This window comes from Aptenodytes forsteri, unplaced genomic scaffold, assembly GCF_000699145.1.
Source record: "Aptenodytes forsteri isolate BGI_AS27 unplaced genomic scaffold, ASM69914v1 Scaffold80, whole genome shotgun sequence".
Classification (NCBI taxonomy): domain Eukaryota; kingdom Metazoa; phylum Chordata; class Aves; order Sphenisciformes; family Spheniscidae; genus Aptenodytes; species Aptenodytes forsteri.
Window position 1 is genome coordinate 491,090 of NW_008795026.1, and position 12,947 is coordinate 504,036.

A 12,947-nucleotide genomic window follows, 5' to 3' on the forward strand; every position below is an offset into this window, starting at 1 on the left:
AATAAAGAATCGCCAGTAGAGTGGTAGTACTGGGCAAGCGGGCGCCGGGCTGTGTCCCTCCTGCACTAATCGCTTGGGTCGTCAGCCTTCTCGTCGGTCCAAGCCTCGACGTTCGATCAGGATGTCACTGAAACCCTGTCACACACGTATTTAGCTTTTATTTCTATGTGGTGTTGAATTTGAGTTTCTACATGAATAATATAAATTATACTCTGAGTTTGATAAGAGACACTTGTAATGCAATATGTGAATAATAAATGGTGTTGATTTGGGTTTTTTTTTTCCTACTGTTTCACAGTTGGCCTTTGTAACTGCTATTGGCTCTGGAGTGTTTTCTACACAGAAATTGTAAGCCTGTAATTTAACACGCAGATGGAAACGTGTTTGGTTTCCATCAGCCACAAACAATGCAGAAACAGAGTGTTAAAGTGAAATGACTGAGTTCAATTAGGACTTTTTTTTTTTCCCCAAGTCTTCCAATGAACAATCTATATTTATTTTCTCTACTAGCAGCTGTTGAAGCTTCCTGAATTGTGTGGTGTACGCTGCAATTCAATGTCAGTTAAACTGAGTGGGCATCTGGACACCTTTCCCCAGTCATGGTCAGCCTTTAATAGTGACCTTGGCTGGCTGCTGCCAGCTCAGCCACAACATTTTAGTGTCATCTAGTGTCACACAAAAGAAAGAGAAGGGTGGCCTCCTCTCCTGTGCTACCTGTTTGCAAGCAGAGAGTGTATTTGGTGCCCTTGCATGAAGCTATCTCCTCAAACCACAGCACTACTCTTGGTCAAAGGAGAAGGCCAGTTGCTCAGGTTTGTAGCATCCTTTTGTTTCTGATTGCTTTGTGCTATAGCAAATGGTGTTTTGAAGGCTGGGGTGTCCCAAGAGCGGGCCAGACCTGCATGGAGGTGATATTCATTTTGTGCTTTGGCTTTGGCACAAAAATCTCCCCAGTGTCACATGGGACCTGGCCATGGCTGGAGATGGGGTAGGGCATTTGCAGGATCTGGGCTTTGGCACTCATTGCACAGAGTCATGAGAGCAGCATTAATGCCGCTTCTCCTCACCTCCTCAGCCATTCCCTGCTGGGTCCCTTTCTGCAAGCTTTGCTCTGGTCATGGACCTGGGGCCTTCCCAGCAGGGGGTCGGGAAGAAGGAGAGGACAATGTCCTCTAGTCAAAGGGCAAGGTCCAGGATCCTGACACCTCCGCCCCACAGCCAGGAATCAGGGTTGCAGCACAGTTTGTTGGTGTCACTGACACCGAGGATGCACTGATTGTCTCAGTGGTCCCTGTGGGGCTCCTCTAGCAACAGGAGCTGCTTTGCCCCATAGTTCCTCACCTCAGGGAACAGGGCCAGGCCAGGCTCTGCTGCCCCTCCACGCCTTAAATACCTCTGGCCCTACCTGACCAGCTTCCTCGGCAGTAGGGAGGTTCCGATTCATGAACCTGGATCTCCTCCGAAGGGGAAACGGAGGTCGAGAGGTTCTGACCTGAACACAGACAGGCATAAGTGAGGGTGTAAGTGCACGAGCAGGGCCTCTCTCCCATGTCTGATATAGGAAGGCCTGAAGAAGGCTTGGACATTAATCGATATGCCTTAGCAAACCCTTCACAATGTCCCTGGCATTTGCTCACCACTGCCACCTTCAGCACTTTCCCACAACTGGCCCTCCAGTCATGGCTTGGTAAGTCACTCTATTAAGGTCTTGCATCTGCTCTTCCCAGCTAAACCTTGCTAACCCCATTTTGTCCTCACCTTCTCTTCAGCCTTTTGGCTCCCTCTCCTTGGCTATGGGGTCATCCTCTTTCCCTTAGTTATCCCTTCAGGTCACCTGAGGCACTTTTTACACTTTGCTCATAACCTCATCGTGATGAGAGCCCAAAACATCCTATTGTGTGCATGCAAAAGTGTGTTTGCATTCTCACATGCTATTCCACCGCACTTAGCTCGACTCTGTACTGTGAGCTCTATTTATTACAGTGCAAGACCATGTGTGGACCAGGTAGAGGCGACATTAAGGCAGAGCAAAACCACTGGACATCCTCCCATTTCTGCTGAGCTGGGCAAAAGATCATGAGTCAAGCTCTTCAGCCAAAAGTGCACCATCCAGTGGTCTTCAAACTAACCAGGTGCAGTGGTCTAGAGAAGAGCAGATGAAATGGATCTTCAGCCTACTGGAGGCATGAATGAGATGGAAGCAGAAGTACATCAGATGTGCTCGGACACATTTATTTATGAAGTGAGCTGAAACAGAGTCTCAGAGCAGAATTCCCAAAAGGAGCCATGGTTTACTCAGTAACTGTGCATTTTGCTCCAAGCTCTTCCCTCAGCCTTTACCCTCAATGCCTTGTTTTCCATAAAAGCCCGAAGGAGGCAGCCCCCAGCCCTTGCCAAGGAAAGAGTGCCCTCCGGCAAAGGACTGAGCTCCTTTACAGTCAGGACCACTGAACAGGAGCACCACAGCAAATCCTTTGAAAAGCAGTGCCAGAGAGAAGATGGCACCACAGGCAGCCCCTCCTGGTGGGGTATTGTCACATGTCACTGATTTCATCCAAAACTCTGTCTTCATCAAACTCCATATCCGCGGGGTACTTTGATCCATGGAAAACATGCAGGCATGACAACAGGGAGAAGAAATAAAGTCTGCTTTAAAAGCTTCTTGACACTACCAGAAAATAGTCTTTGAGCTGTATACAGACAAAGCTGGAACACCACCACTGTATAACTTCTGGGCTTCATCTGTACCAAGCCAGTGGTAAAAGAAAGACATCTTGAGGGACAGGAGGTAAAAGATGGGGAAGCACAGGAAAAACACATGTTTTTTCTTCATAGTATAAGACAAAAGTGGTCCTAAACTGTTTAAAGACAGAAGTGGATACAGTAAGAAGGAATAGACTAGAACAGAGTAGAATAGACCTGATAGTTCCCAGAAAGAATTGCACTTTCTTCTAAGAGACCAACTGCCACAATGTCTCTCAGTTTTCTGGAACAGACAAATTAATGTGGTGCTACATCACAGCCCGACAGCACAATTTTCCATGCACAAAGTGTCGTGACATGCTTTAATTCAAAGCCACCAGCGCTAAGGCGAAAATTCTGCTGCCTGTTAGACATCCTTGCTCACTGCTTGCTGTTTCTTCCATCACATCTTTTTTTTCTCAGCTAAGTGTCTCAAATTTAAAAAAAAAATTAAAAGGAGTGTTTTTAAGAGAGGGTGAGAAGGTCATGCTAGATAGTCAAGAGAAATCACTCCTTCTTGCAAGTGTGAGATTGTTTTCTCTGCATCTGCTCTGGCTTTCTCTTTAGTGAGCACAGTACTCTGTTGCAAGTCTATTCAATGCTCTAGCAGGTGTCTCACTTGGACAAAGTTTACAGTCTCACGTTCCTGGAGACGGGACAGGAAAAAGGAAGAGAAAAAGTTGCCTCCATCCTGGTTTCCGATTTCTTTCTTTTTTTCCCTTAAACCAGATTTTCTCCAGCAAGAGCACTGTTGAACACCAGAGACAGCATGCAGTGCCTGAGGACAAGCCATAGAGGGAGATACAGGAAGGCAAAAAATGAAAAGGAAAAACAAGAATTATTTGACCGCTTGAGAGGTGGTGGTGTGCTACAAATGGAGACCCTACCTGTCCTCAGTGCTGGCGCAGCACTAGGTTGCCTTTAGCTACAGCCGCCTGCAGGCCCAGCTAGAAGTGAGTGGTCTTTGTGTACTCAGTGTCTTGGCCACCATCTTTTCCTTTCACGTGTCCATTTTCAGAGCTGCTGTTGGCATTTTCACAGACCTAATGAAAGGTAAAAGAGTTTAAAAGCAAAGAAAGACCTGTTACGAGCTGATGGCAGTCTTCTCTGAGACATGCAGCCTTTAGCAACCTGGCTTCCCATTCACCACTCGCTCTCTGGGCCCCAACAGACACCCAACAAAAGTTACAGGGTGCAATTCTACCCTGTCCCATGGGCAATGGGGTGCTGGGAGCTACGCAAGGCTGAAAGGCAAAGGACACGGCTACAAGGCACCAGCCCTTCCCTGGTATGACAGGTGGGGACCCAAGTGAAGCGCTGGCTGCTCCTGGAGTCCTTCCATTCCAAGGACAGGAACAAAGAGATGACCATCATGGGCAGGGTTATGGGGCTTCCTCCCCTCCTTCTGCAGTGGGGCAGCCCTGCTCCCTGCCCTCCCACCACTGTAAGCCCTTGAACAAACACCCAGCCCCAGCCCATGCAATGCCAATGGCTTCCCGCAGCGCTGGCACCCCATGTCCCTGCCCAAAAGGCAGCATGGGCACCACCAGGCACCCACCTTAGCTGGGGGGCGGCCTCCCCCCGTGTTGTCTACCAGGTCGGTGCCACGGGTCTCGGGCAGCAGGACGCAGAGCAGCCCTCCCACCACGGGGGCACTCCCGAAGATGGCCATGGGGATGGCCCGGTGGTACTGGCCCAGGAGGTGGATCAGTGGGGCTATGATCCCTGCCACTCGCGCCGCCATTGGGCACAGCCCCACGCGGGTCTGCCTGGGGAAGCAAGGGGCAGTGGGAGGTACAGGTAGGGCTCAGCCCCCCCGGGCCACCATGGGACCGAGTGCAGCCATGGGGACAAATGTGCTCTTCTCTCCCCACTGCCACCAGCCACAGTGGAGGGAAGCACCAAAGTGTGGGAAGACCTCACCTGACGACTGTAGGGAAGAGCTCTGCAGAGTAGACGTAGGAGGTGGAGAAGGAGGCCGAGGCCGTAAACTTGCCAATGATGGCCAGGACGGTGGTCACCACAGGCTGGTCTGAGGGGAGGAGGAGAGACCACAGCTATGGGACAAGGGCCCAGCACCACTTGGGGATAGCGGCTGGAGACATGCGGGGACAACCGTGTCACCCACAGGGAGCCATCACCTCTGAACAGTGCCTGAATGTGGACTGAGGAGCAGCTCTGGCTCTGGGGCCACCCTTGACACACTTTGCATCCATCATCTCACCACTCCACGTACCAATTTTCCCACAGGACAACTCTGCTAATGGGTGGCCCACCAGGCTCATCTCTACCCTCTCCTATCACAATCGTCAGGCAAAGGTTTGCTGATTAGAATGGGCCTTGGGGAGTCGACCAAGTCCCTTGTGGCCATGGCACCAGAGTCAGCTCAAGACCTGAGAAATGTGAGCCAGCCTGGTTGGGAGGACAGGACCTGCACCAGCAAGGGAAGAGTTGGGGCTCTGTGCCTCTCTGTCCCAGAGCTTGTCCTCTCAGGATGGGAAGAGGTTGTTCACCTTCAGGGATGCCGGTGATGATCAAACACACCAGGCCACTCAGCAGCAGGAGAACAGCCTGGGTTTTCTTCCTCCCGAACCACTGCAGCATGAAGATGCAACCAACACGGGCTGGGATTTCCACTGCTCCAAACGCAAGCTGTGTTAGGTAGATGTCCAGACCAAAATTTGTCACGTTCAGACTCAGCCCATAGTAGACAAGGCTGTTCACAAACCTGAAAACGGGGCAGGGTGGCACTGAGCATATCTATTGGCCATGAGCAAATACAATATTGATCTCCAAAGACAACATTTTGGCCAAGTCATGGCATTTTGAAGGGCACATAAAACCAGATCAGTACCATAGGACTACCAAAGCTGGAACGGATCTAACCTTTCCCACGAACCACATAGCATCTTGAATAGCCAAACACAGAAACACCCATCAATAACACCCAAACACCACAAGGTGAATTTACAGTTATGACTAAACATCAATCCCTTCTTTTCTTCACCTAGAATTTTGGAAAGAGGGGACCAGGGGATGTCTTACCAGGCGCACGACATGATTAAAGTCACCTTCTGGAGGTGCTTCTTCCGAAAGAGATCCAGAGTACTTCCAGACTTGGTCTGCGTCTCAGGCTTCAACTTCAAAATGCAGAAAGCCAAAGAGTCAAAGCAGGCAAAGGAAACCCCTGGCTAGCTCCTTTTCCATCTGCAGTCAAAGGAAAGCCTCAGTGGAACAGGCTTGTGAGCCCAAACTGCTCTGGGAGGGACGGCAGCCCAGCGGGGCTGGGCTCCCGTGCCTGTGCTCTGGGTGCCCAACACACTAGTTTGGTGCCTAAGAGGTTCCTAGGTTTCCCCAGTGTAGGGACTTTGGGGTGGGCAAGGAGGTAACCCCGCTTCAGGCATTTATGCATGGAAAACCACAGACTAAACAGAGACCTCGTGCTCATCCTCTAGACTCCTGCAATCCTCTCAGAAGAAAAGCCAGGGAAGCATTTGGGTCCTTTCCATATCCCGAGGTGGACTCCAGAAAGGCCCAGACTGAGCCTCAGCAGAAGCTGTGCCTCTTCCTTGACCGTGCCTCCGTACAACGCAGCTGAAGCTGGAGTCACCCACAGCCCACCCCCAAATCATCCCCAGCAGGCACGGAAAGTTGTTTTATCAGATGACCTCAGCTCCAGTGGCTGCTACAAACGCAAGCGCAGAGGAAAGTCTCTGAAGACAACTAGCAGTTCTGCATGCCATTACAGGTACCTGCTCAAGGAGTCCTGGTGGGATGGTGCGCTTGTTGATGGATGCTGCCTTCTGAAGGACCTTCCTAGCTTCTTCTATTCTGCCTTTTGTCACCAGCCACCGAGCTGATTCTGGTAGCACCCTGCCAAGGAGATGAAATCAGGAGATGCTGCTGCGCCCTGCTGAGTTTTCCCACGGCCCATCTCCCTGCAACCACGTCCAGCAAGCAATGGGCATCACACGTGATGGAGGGGGTCTAAATACCTCCCCAGGTCAGGTTTTCCAGGCCTACCTTTAGGCCCCAAAGGCCACATTTGAGGACCTGAAGCAAAGCAGCTGCTGCTCTCAGGGGTCCAGTGCCCCAGTGAGATGTGCTGAGCTCTGCAGAAGCCCTTCCAGCACCTGTACAATAATGGGAAAGACCCAGCCTGCTCCTGAGCTGCTGCTTCCTCACTGCCACCCCTCACACTTGCTGCTGTCGTGTCTGCAAGGAGCTCTGCCCATGTCCCACTTACCGGATGTAGAAGAAAAAGGCAAATATAGGAGCAGATCCTGCAATCTCCAGCAGCCTCCAGTTGCGAATACCATAACTCAAGCCAGCCAAAAACATCTGTCCGATGGCGAAACAGCAGTGAGAAATAAGCACTGCCTTTGGCCGGGAGGAGACACCAACCCATTCGGTAGCTGAGAGAAGAACAAAGGCTCAGAATCATCCATGCAAGTGATTTCCCAATACAAACAGGGCGTTTCCCCTGGAGAAGAGGTCTACAGGAGTTTAGGAGAGGAGGCCAGCCATCAGAGCTCTGGCATCAATCACACATGCAAGTCACCAGTGTTTCATTAGATGCATCACCTCTCCTTATCGTCAGGGTGTCCTGGTCCTCTGCAAGAGGACATGAAGCTCAGGTACATTACCCCTCTCCTGTCAGCATCCACAGAGCCCCTCACTGGGGCAGCACTGGGGCCCAAATCAATCATGTCCCAGAGCCATGGGGGTCTCTCCCCACACTGACCTCCTGAGCTGGGAGACTGTCCCATTGCCCTCCTCTGAGCACTGGCATGGGAGAGATGCTTCCCGTGGCTCTCACTCAGGGTTGGAGAGATGTCAAAGGGCAGTGCAGAGCAAGACCTGTCCTTGTCCTGGTGTTTTTCAAGTCATACATGATGATTTTTATTTCTTTACAGACCTTTCCTATTGCATCTTAGAATCATAGAATCATAGAATCATTAAGGTTGGAAAAGACCTCTAAGATCATCGAGTCCAACCATCAACCCAACACCACCATGCCCACTAAACCATGTCCCTAAGCGCCTCATCTACACGTCTTTTAAATACCTCCAGGGATGGGGACTCAACCACTTCCCTGGGCAGCCTCTTCCAATGTTTAACCACTCTTTCAGTAAAGACATTTTTCCTCATGTCCAATCTAAACCTCCCCTGGCACAACTTGAGGCCATTTCCTCTCGTCCTATCGCTTGTTACTTGGGAGAAGAGACCGACCCCCACCTCGCTACAACCTCCTGTCAGGGAGTTGTAGAGAGCGATAAGGTCTCCCCTGAGCGTCCTTTTCTCCAGGCTAAACAACCCCAGTTCCCTCAGCCGCTCCTCATCAGACTTGCGCTCCAGACCACTCACCAGCCTCGTTGCCCTTCTCTGGACACGCTCCAGCACCTCAACGTCCTTCTTGTAGTGAGGGGCCCAAAACCGAACACAGTATTCGAGGTGCGGCCTCACCAGTGCCGAGTACAGGGGCACGATCACTTCCCTGCTCCTGCTGGCCACGCTATTGCTGATACAGGCCAGGATGCCATTGGCCTTCTTGGCCGCCTGGGCACACTGCCGGCTCATGTTCAGCCGGCTGTCGACCAGCACCCCCAGGTCCTTTTCCGACAGGCAGCTTTCCAGCCACTCTTCCCCAAGCCTGTAGCGCTGCATGGGGTGGTTGTGGCTGAAGTGCAGGACCCGGCACTTGGCCTTGTTGAACCTCATACAATTGGCCTCGGCCCATCGATCCAGCCTGTCCAGGTCCCTCTGCAGAGCCTTCCTACCCTCGAGCAGATCAACACTCCCGCCCAACTTGGTGTCGTCTGCAGACTTACTGAGGGTGCCACATCTTGAGAGGCCATCTTGAGAGGCCACATCTGTCTGCCTCAGGGCCAGGGCATCCTACTCACCTAAGGCCAGTATCGTCATGGTGATCCCTGACACTGAAGCCCCCACAACACATCTGAAGGCCATGTATACATAGAAGTGGGGCACGAAGGCAATTCCTACACCAAACAAGCCCTGGAGGAAGACGGAGATCAGAATGACTGGCCGGCGGCCGATCCTGTGGAGAAAGGGGGAAGACACAGTCGGTATCTGGAGAGACCCCGTGGAGATGGGGAAGAGTCCAGCAGGTTACAGTGATTGTATTGCCCTCTCTTCACGGTGATGAGGTTCAGACTAGACTCTGGGTTGACATGTGAAGCACCCTGCGCACACGCTGTGCCCTTCTCCCTTCCACCCCCTGTATGGCCATGTCCTCACGGGACCTGAGGACTTTGGTCAGGGTCCCTGTTAGTGAGGAGCGGTGACAAAATGCACAGGGTGCAGTGCTCAGCCAGGCTGGGAGCAACATGCCGCTCTGTGCACTGCCAGCTTTGCACAGACCCTGGAAGAGCGGTTGTGTTTCCTCACCTGTCACTTAGTGGCCCGAAAATCATGGATCCTAGGAACAGCCCCAGCATGTAGATGGACTGGGAGATGTCGTTCAGGTTCTTCCTGTCGCACACCAGGTCAAACTGGAGGAAGAAAACACAGCTGCTTTTGCTCTCAACAGACCCCAGTTGCTTTCTGAAGGTGGGCAGCCTTTCTGGCCCATGGTGGACCCAGGAGTGGGGTGCCCAAGCTCTTGCTCCAGGCCCCGGGAGTGGAGATCCCACCCCCAAGGATGCGAGTCTCCATGGTGTGCACATAGCACACAAGTTAGTGGTGGGACAAGCCCATGGGGCACTCAGTGGCGCCCCTCTTCCAAGCACTGGGACCTGCAGGAATCCCTTCTAGCCCAGGCATCCCCGAGGGAGACTCCTGGTTGGCAAATTTTGCTTAAAATGGGACAGAAGTCCTAGCAGCTTGCTTCCTCCTAGACTGTCTTCCCTCCCGGAGGAAAAAGGATGAGTGCAGCGCTGATTCCTGGGCTCAGCAGTTTCTGTTGAAGAGATGTTCTGCAACTGCCAGCATCCAGAGAGCATCTATAGAAAGTCTCACATAGGGAAGAGCACGTGCAGGAAATACAGAGAGGTCAGAAAGCACTGAAAGTAGTTTAGCACTGCGCTCTGGAGAATTGCTGGTGTTGCTGAAGCTCTTGGTGACAATCAATCAGATCTGTGGCTTTGCAAGCTCTCCTCTCCTCGTCAAACCTGCGCACAGAGCGAGGAGCGGTGTTGTTTGCGACAACCCTGAGCTGGAGTCACCGCCCTGAGACCCCGAGGCAGACACCCCACAGCCACTTGCCCTGACAGTTCCCCACCATGCAAGGGAGCAGAAACTAAGTGCTGAGCCCTGCCTCCTTCCCCTGCCCGGGGTGTCCAAAGCACAAAGCTGTGCACAGGGACAAGTTGGAAGGTTACCCGCTGTCTGCAGAGAGGCAGCTGGGGTAGGAAGACCCAAAAGGTCCCGCCAGGAGTGATTAATCTCTCCACTGGCTCTGCCCGTGGCCCTGCTGGCATCTATATTGCAGCCTACTTGCACGCAACTGCTCCAGGACCATATCTGGGGGCTGGGTGGTGGAGCCAAGGTCTCCAAAATACACCTGATGTAAATCTCAGCCCAGCCTGTTTGCACAATGGCTGGCACCGGCTTTGACTGAACTGCAGAACAGGGCGGCCGTTTGGGTGTCCCATCCCTTCCATGTCCCCGGCACGTTAAAAGGCAATTACAGACCTCGGTCAGCAGGGACGGCGGCTGTGCTGAGGGGTACACCCAGCCATTGCTGCACTTCTCCGTGGAGTTCAGGCCGTACGCCACGATGGAGACAAGGTCCCAGTCCACCGGCGAGTACATGGAGCGCTGCTCGTACACCCCGTCTGCGTCCCGGGGCAGGGTGAGGTTCAGTTGCTCTTCCTCTGTCAGGTTGGGGCCGACGGCACGGATCCAGCTGGTGTCACAGTGATGTGGCACGTGTGGAACCATAAAAAGTTGGCAAAACTGGTGGAAAGCCACACCGAGGCATGGAAACAAGGTGAGCAGCACCAGCCATTTCTGAAACAGCCCAAAATCACCAACCGCTTTCAAAATTTCCCCGATGCCTGACATTGGCAGCTGTGTCTGGAAGAGGACAGTGCTGGGACAGACTTTCCAGAGGGCTGGAATTAATGTTTAAACCTAAGATAAGCTCTGCAGTCGTAGGCAGCCACCACAAATATGTAAAGTCAGGATAGACTTAATGCCTGATGTTTTACCTGTTCTAACTACACCGTGTAATATATTAATCATCTCTGTGCCACTCTCAAACATACGGTACTGGCTGGAGCAGAAGGACCCCTGTTTCAGGCAACCTGGATCACCCCCTCTGCCAGGGCCAGGTGGCACTGACAGGGGAAAAGACTCTTCTCCAAAGCAACTGCAGGAGCTGCATTTGCTGAACCGCTGAGATGGTGCCTGGCGGTTCCACTCGGGCAAGCAAGGTTCAGAGGGGCTGAGACAGCCCAGCGTGATGCAGAGCTGGGAAAAGTCCAGGGGAATAAAGGGAGTGATGCTAATGAATGGGCAGAGCCGGAGACAAGGAAGGGTGGCCAGTTGGCTGTGGTCCCAGGCGACAGGAGACTCCATTTCCTTCATCTTTTGCAGCTTCCCTGCGCAACCACGAGCAAGCCACACACGGGATGTCCACCCTTCCCACCAGTTCTGGGCCACCCCACAGGCTGGTGGGGGCTCTGTGCAGGGAAGGCTTGAGGAAGGCATACAGGGATGGGAGAAATCTGACACAGGGCAATGCCGCTTGAGGCAGGTTTGGCAAATCTCAGCTCAAATGCCTTCCTGCCTTAAAACGATCATTGAGAACATGAAACCAACTCTGTTCAGCCCATCCCTGATGTAGGAACAGCATTTGCCTGGGGTCCCTTTGGGATGTCCATGAGGCAAAGCCTCAAGAAGTGCCCAAAAGCAACTTCGATGCTCCTTCTCCTGCCCACAGACCTATGGGAAGAGCATTGTGTAAGCATGATGGAAACGAGACCATGGCTGCCCCATTTGGGTTGACCAGGGCACCTGCACGGGTCAAACTTGGAGGTACACCAGCTGCCCGGGCAGCCAGAGGAGAGATGCTGCCCTCGGGATAAGCCCAGCTCAGCAGCCACAAGCAGGGAGCACCAAAGATAGAGAAAAGCAGGCAGACACTGAACCAGGCAGAGGGGCTGGACGACACAAAGTGGGTCTGTTCAAGTCAACTAGGAAACTCAGATGGAGGATGAAATTGAGGTGCCCCTGTTCACCTTGGGCTCTGCTTCATTGGCAGGAGATGGGACTGGCCCAACCTTGCTAAAAGCAGAATCACACATGTCCATGAGCTCAGGACCCTTTCCCAGGCCTAATCCTGCCATCTTCCCCGGCTGTCTCCTGGCTCCATGCTAGAAGGAGTCCAGGGCACAAAGCAGCCTCATCCACTCTTCTCTGTCATGGTTTAAAGGGGGAAGCCCAGGAGGCTCAGTCAGACACCAGTGATGGGTCTCATGGATCTGGAGAAGCAGGAGCCAGAGGACTGGCACAAAACACTGCTAGAACTTATGAGAAAATGGGGTCTGTTCTGCTCTGACCGGCATTGGAGAGCCTGAGCTGGGCATCACGCTTAAAGGAGGCTCTGGAGGCCCTGGACCAAGGACCAAAGGAAGGAGTGGGAACCCCATTGCTGGAGGTTTCCATCAACAGGTGAGGAAGCAGCAATGGTTGATTGGAGCGGAGTCACATCTCTGGGCTGAGATGGCCTCCTCAGGACCTAACCAGGGCATGTGTCCATGACTCACCTTTCCATGGCTTTTGGTAAAGGTCAGGAGGAACCGATCCGCTGCAGTTCGGGAAGATCCTGCGCACCAAAGCCAAAGCACAGAATGAGCATTGCCTCCAGGCATGTCCTGCTTAAGCTCAGCACACCCCAGCCTTCAAAACACCATTTACCACAGTACAAAGCAATCAGAAACAAAAGGATGCCACAAACCTGAGTGACCAGCATCACCTTATGGTCTGAGGGGTACACCCAGCCATTGCTGCTCTTCTCCGTGGAGTTCAGGCCGTACGCCATGATGGAGACAAGGTCCCGGTCCACCAGTGAGTACATGGAGCACTGCTCGTACACCCCGTCTGCGTCCCGGGGCAGGGTGAGGTTCAGCTGCTCTTCCTCCGTCAGGTTGGGGCCGACGGCACGGATCCAGCTGGTGTCACAGTGATGTGGCACGTGTGGAACCATAAAAAGTTGGCAAAACTGGTGGAAAGCCACA

The 12,947-nt window shown here is 52.8% G+C and overlaps 1 protein-coding gene across 1 annotated transcript; it reads right to left on the reverse strand.

The window, feature by feature from the left end:
• Positions 1–3,689: 3,689 nt before the first annotated feature.
• LOC103896150 (solute carrier family 22 member 13) lies at positions 3,690–10,770 on the reverse strand. The gene is made up of 10 exons (XM_009275926.1): positions 10,399–10,770; positions 9,154–9,257; positions 8,649–8,803; positions 6,989–7,157; positions 6,495–6,615; positions 5,788–5,882; positions 5,256–5,470; positions 4,666–4,774; positions 4,301–4,511; positions 3,690–3,785 (listed from the first exon to the last, which is right to left on the reverse strand). The coding sequence occupies exons 1-10, from the start codon at positions 10,768–10,770 to the stop codon at positions 3,690–3,692; spliced, it is 1,647 nt and encodes a 548-aa protein (XP_009274201.1).
• Between the last annotated feature and the right edge of the window lie 2,177 nt (positions 10,771–12,947).

Excerpts from the sequence above, each read along its gene's own strand:
- LOC103896150 (XM_009275926.1), bottom strand. The coding sequence starts at position 10,770 with ATGTCAGGCATCGGGGAAATTTTGAAAGCGGTTGGTGATTTTGGGCTG. Across the intron at positions 9,258-10,398 it reads CGCCGTCCCTGCTGACCGAG|TTTGACCTGGTGTGCGACAG; the intron begins GTCTGTAATTGC and ends TTCTTCCTCCAG. Across the intron at positions 8,804-9,153 it reads TTCGGGCCACTAAGTGACAG|GATCGGCCGCCGGCCAGTCA; the intron begins GTGAGGAAACAC and ends CTTTCTCCACAG.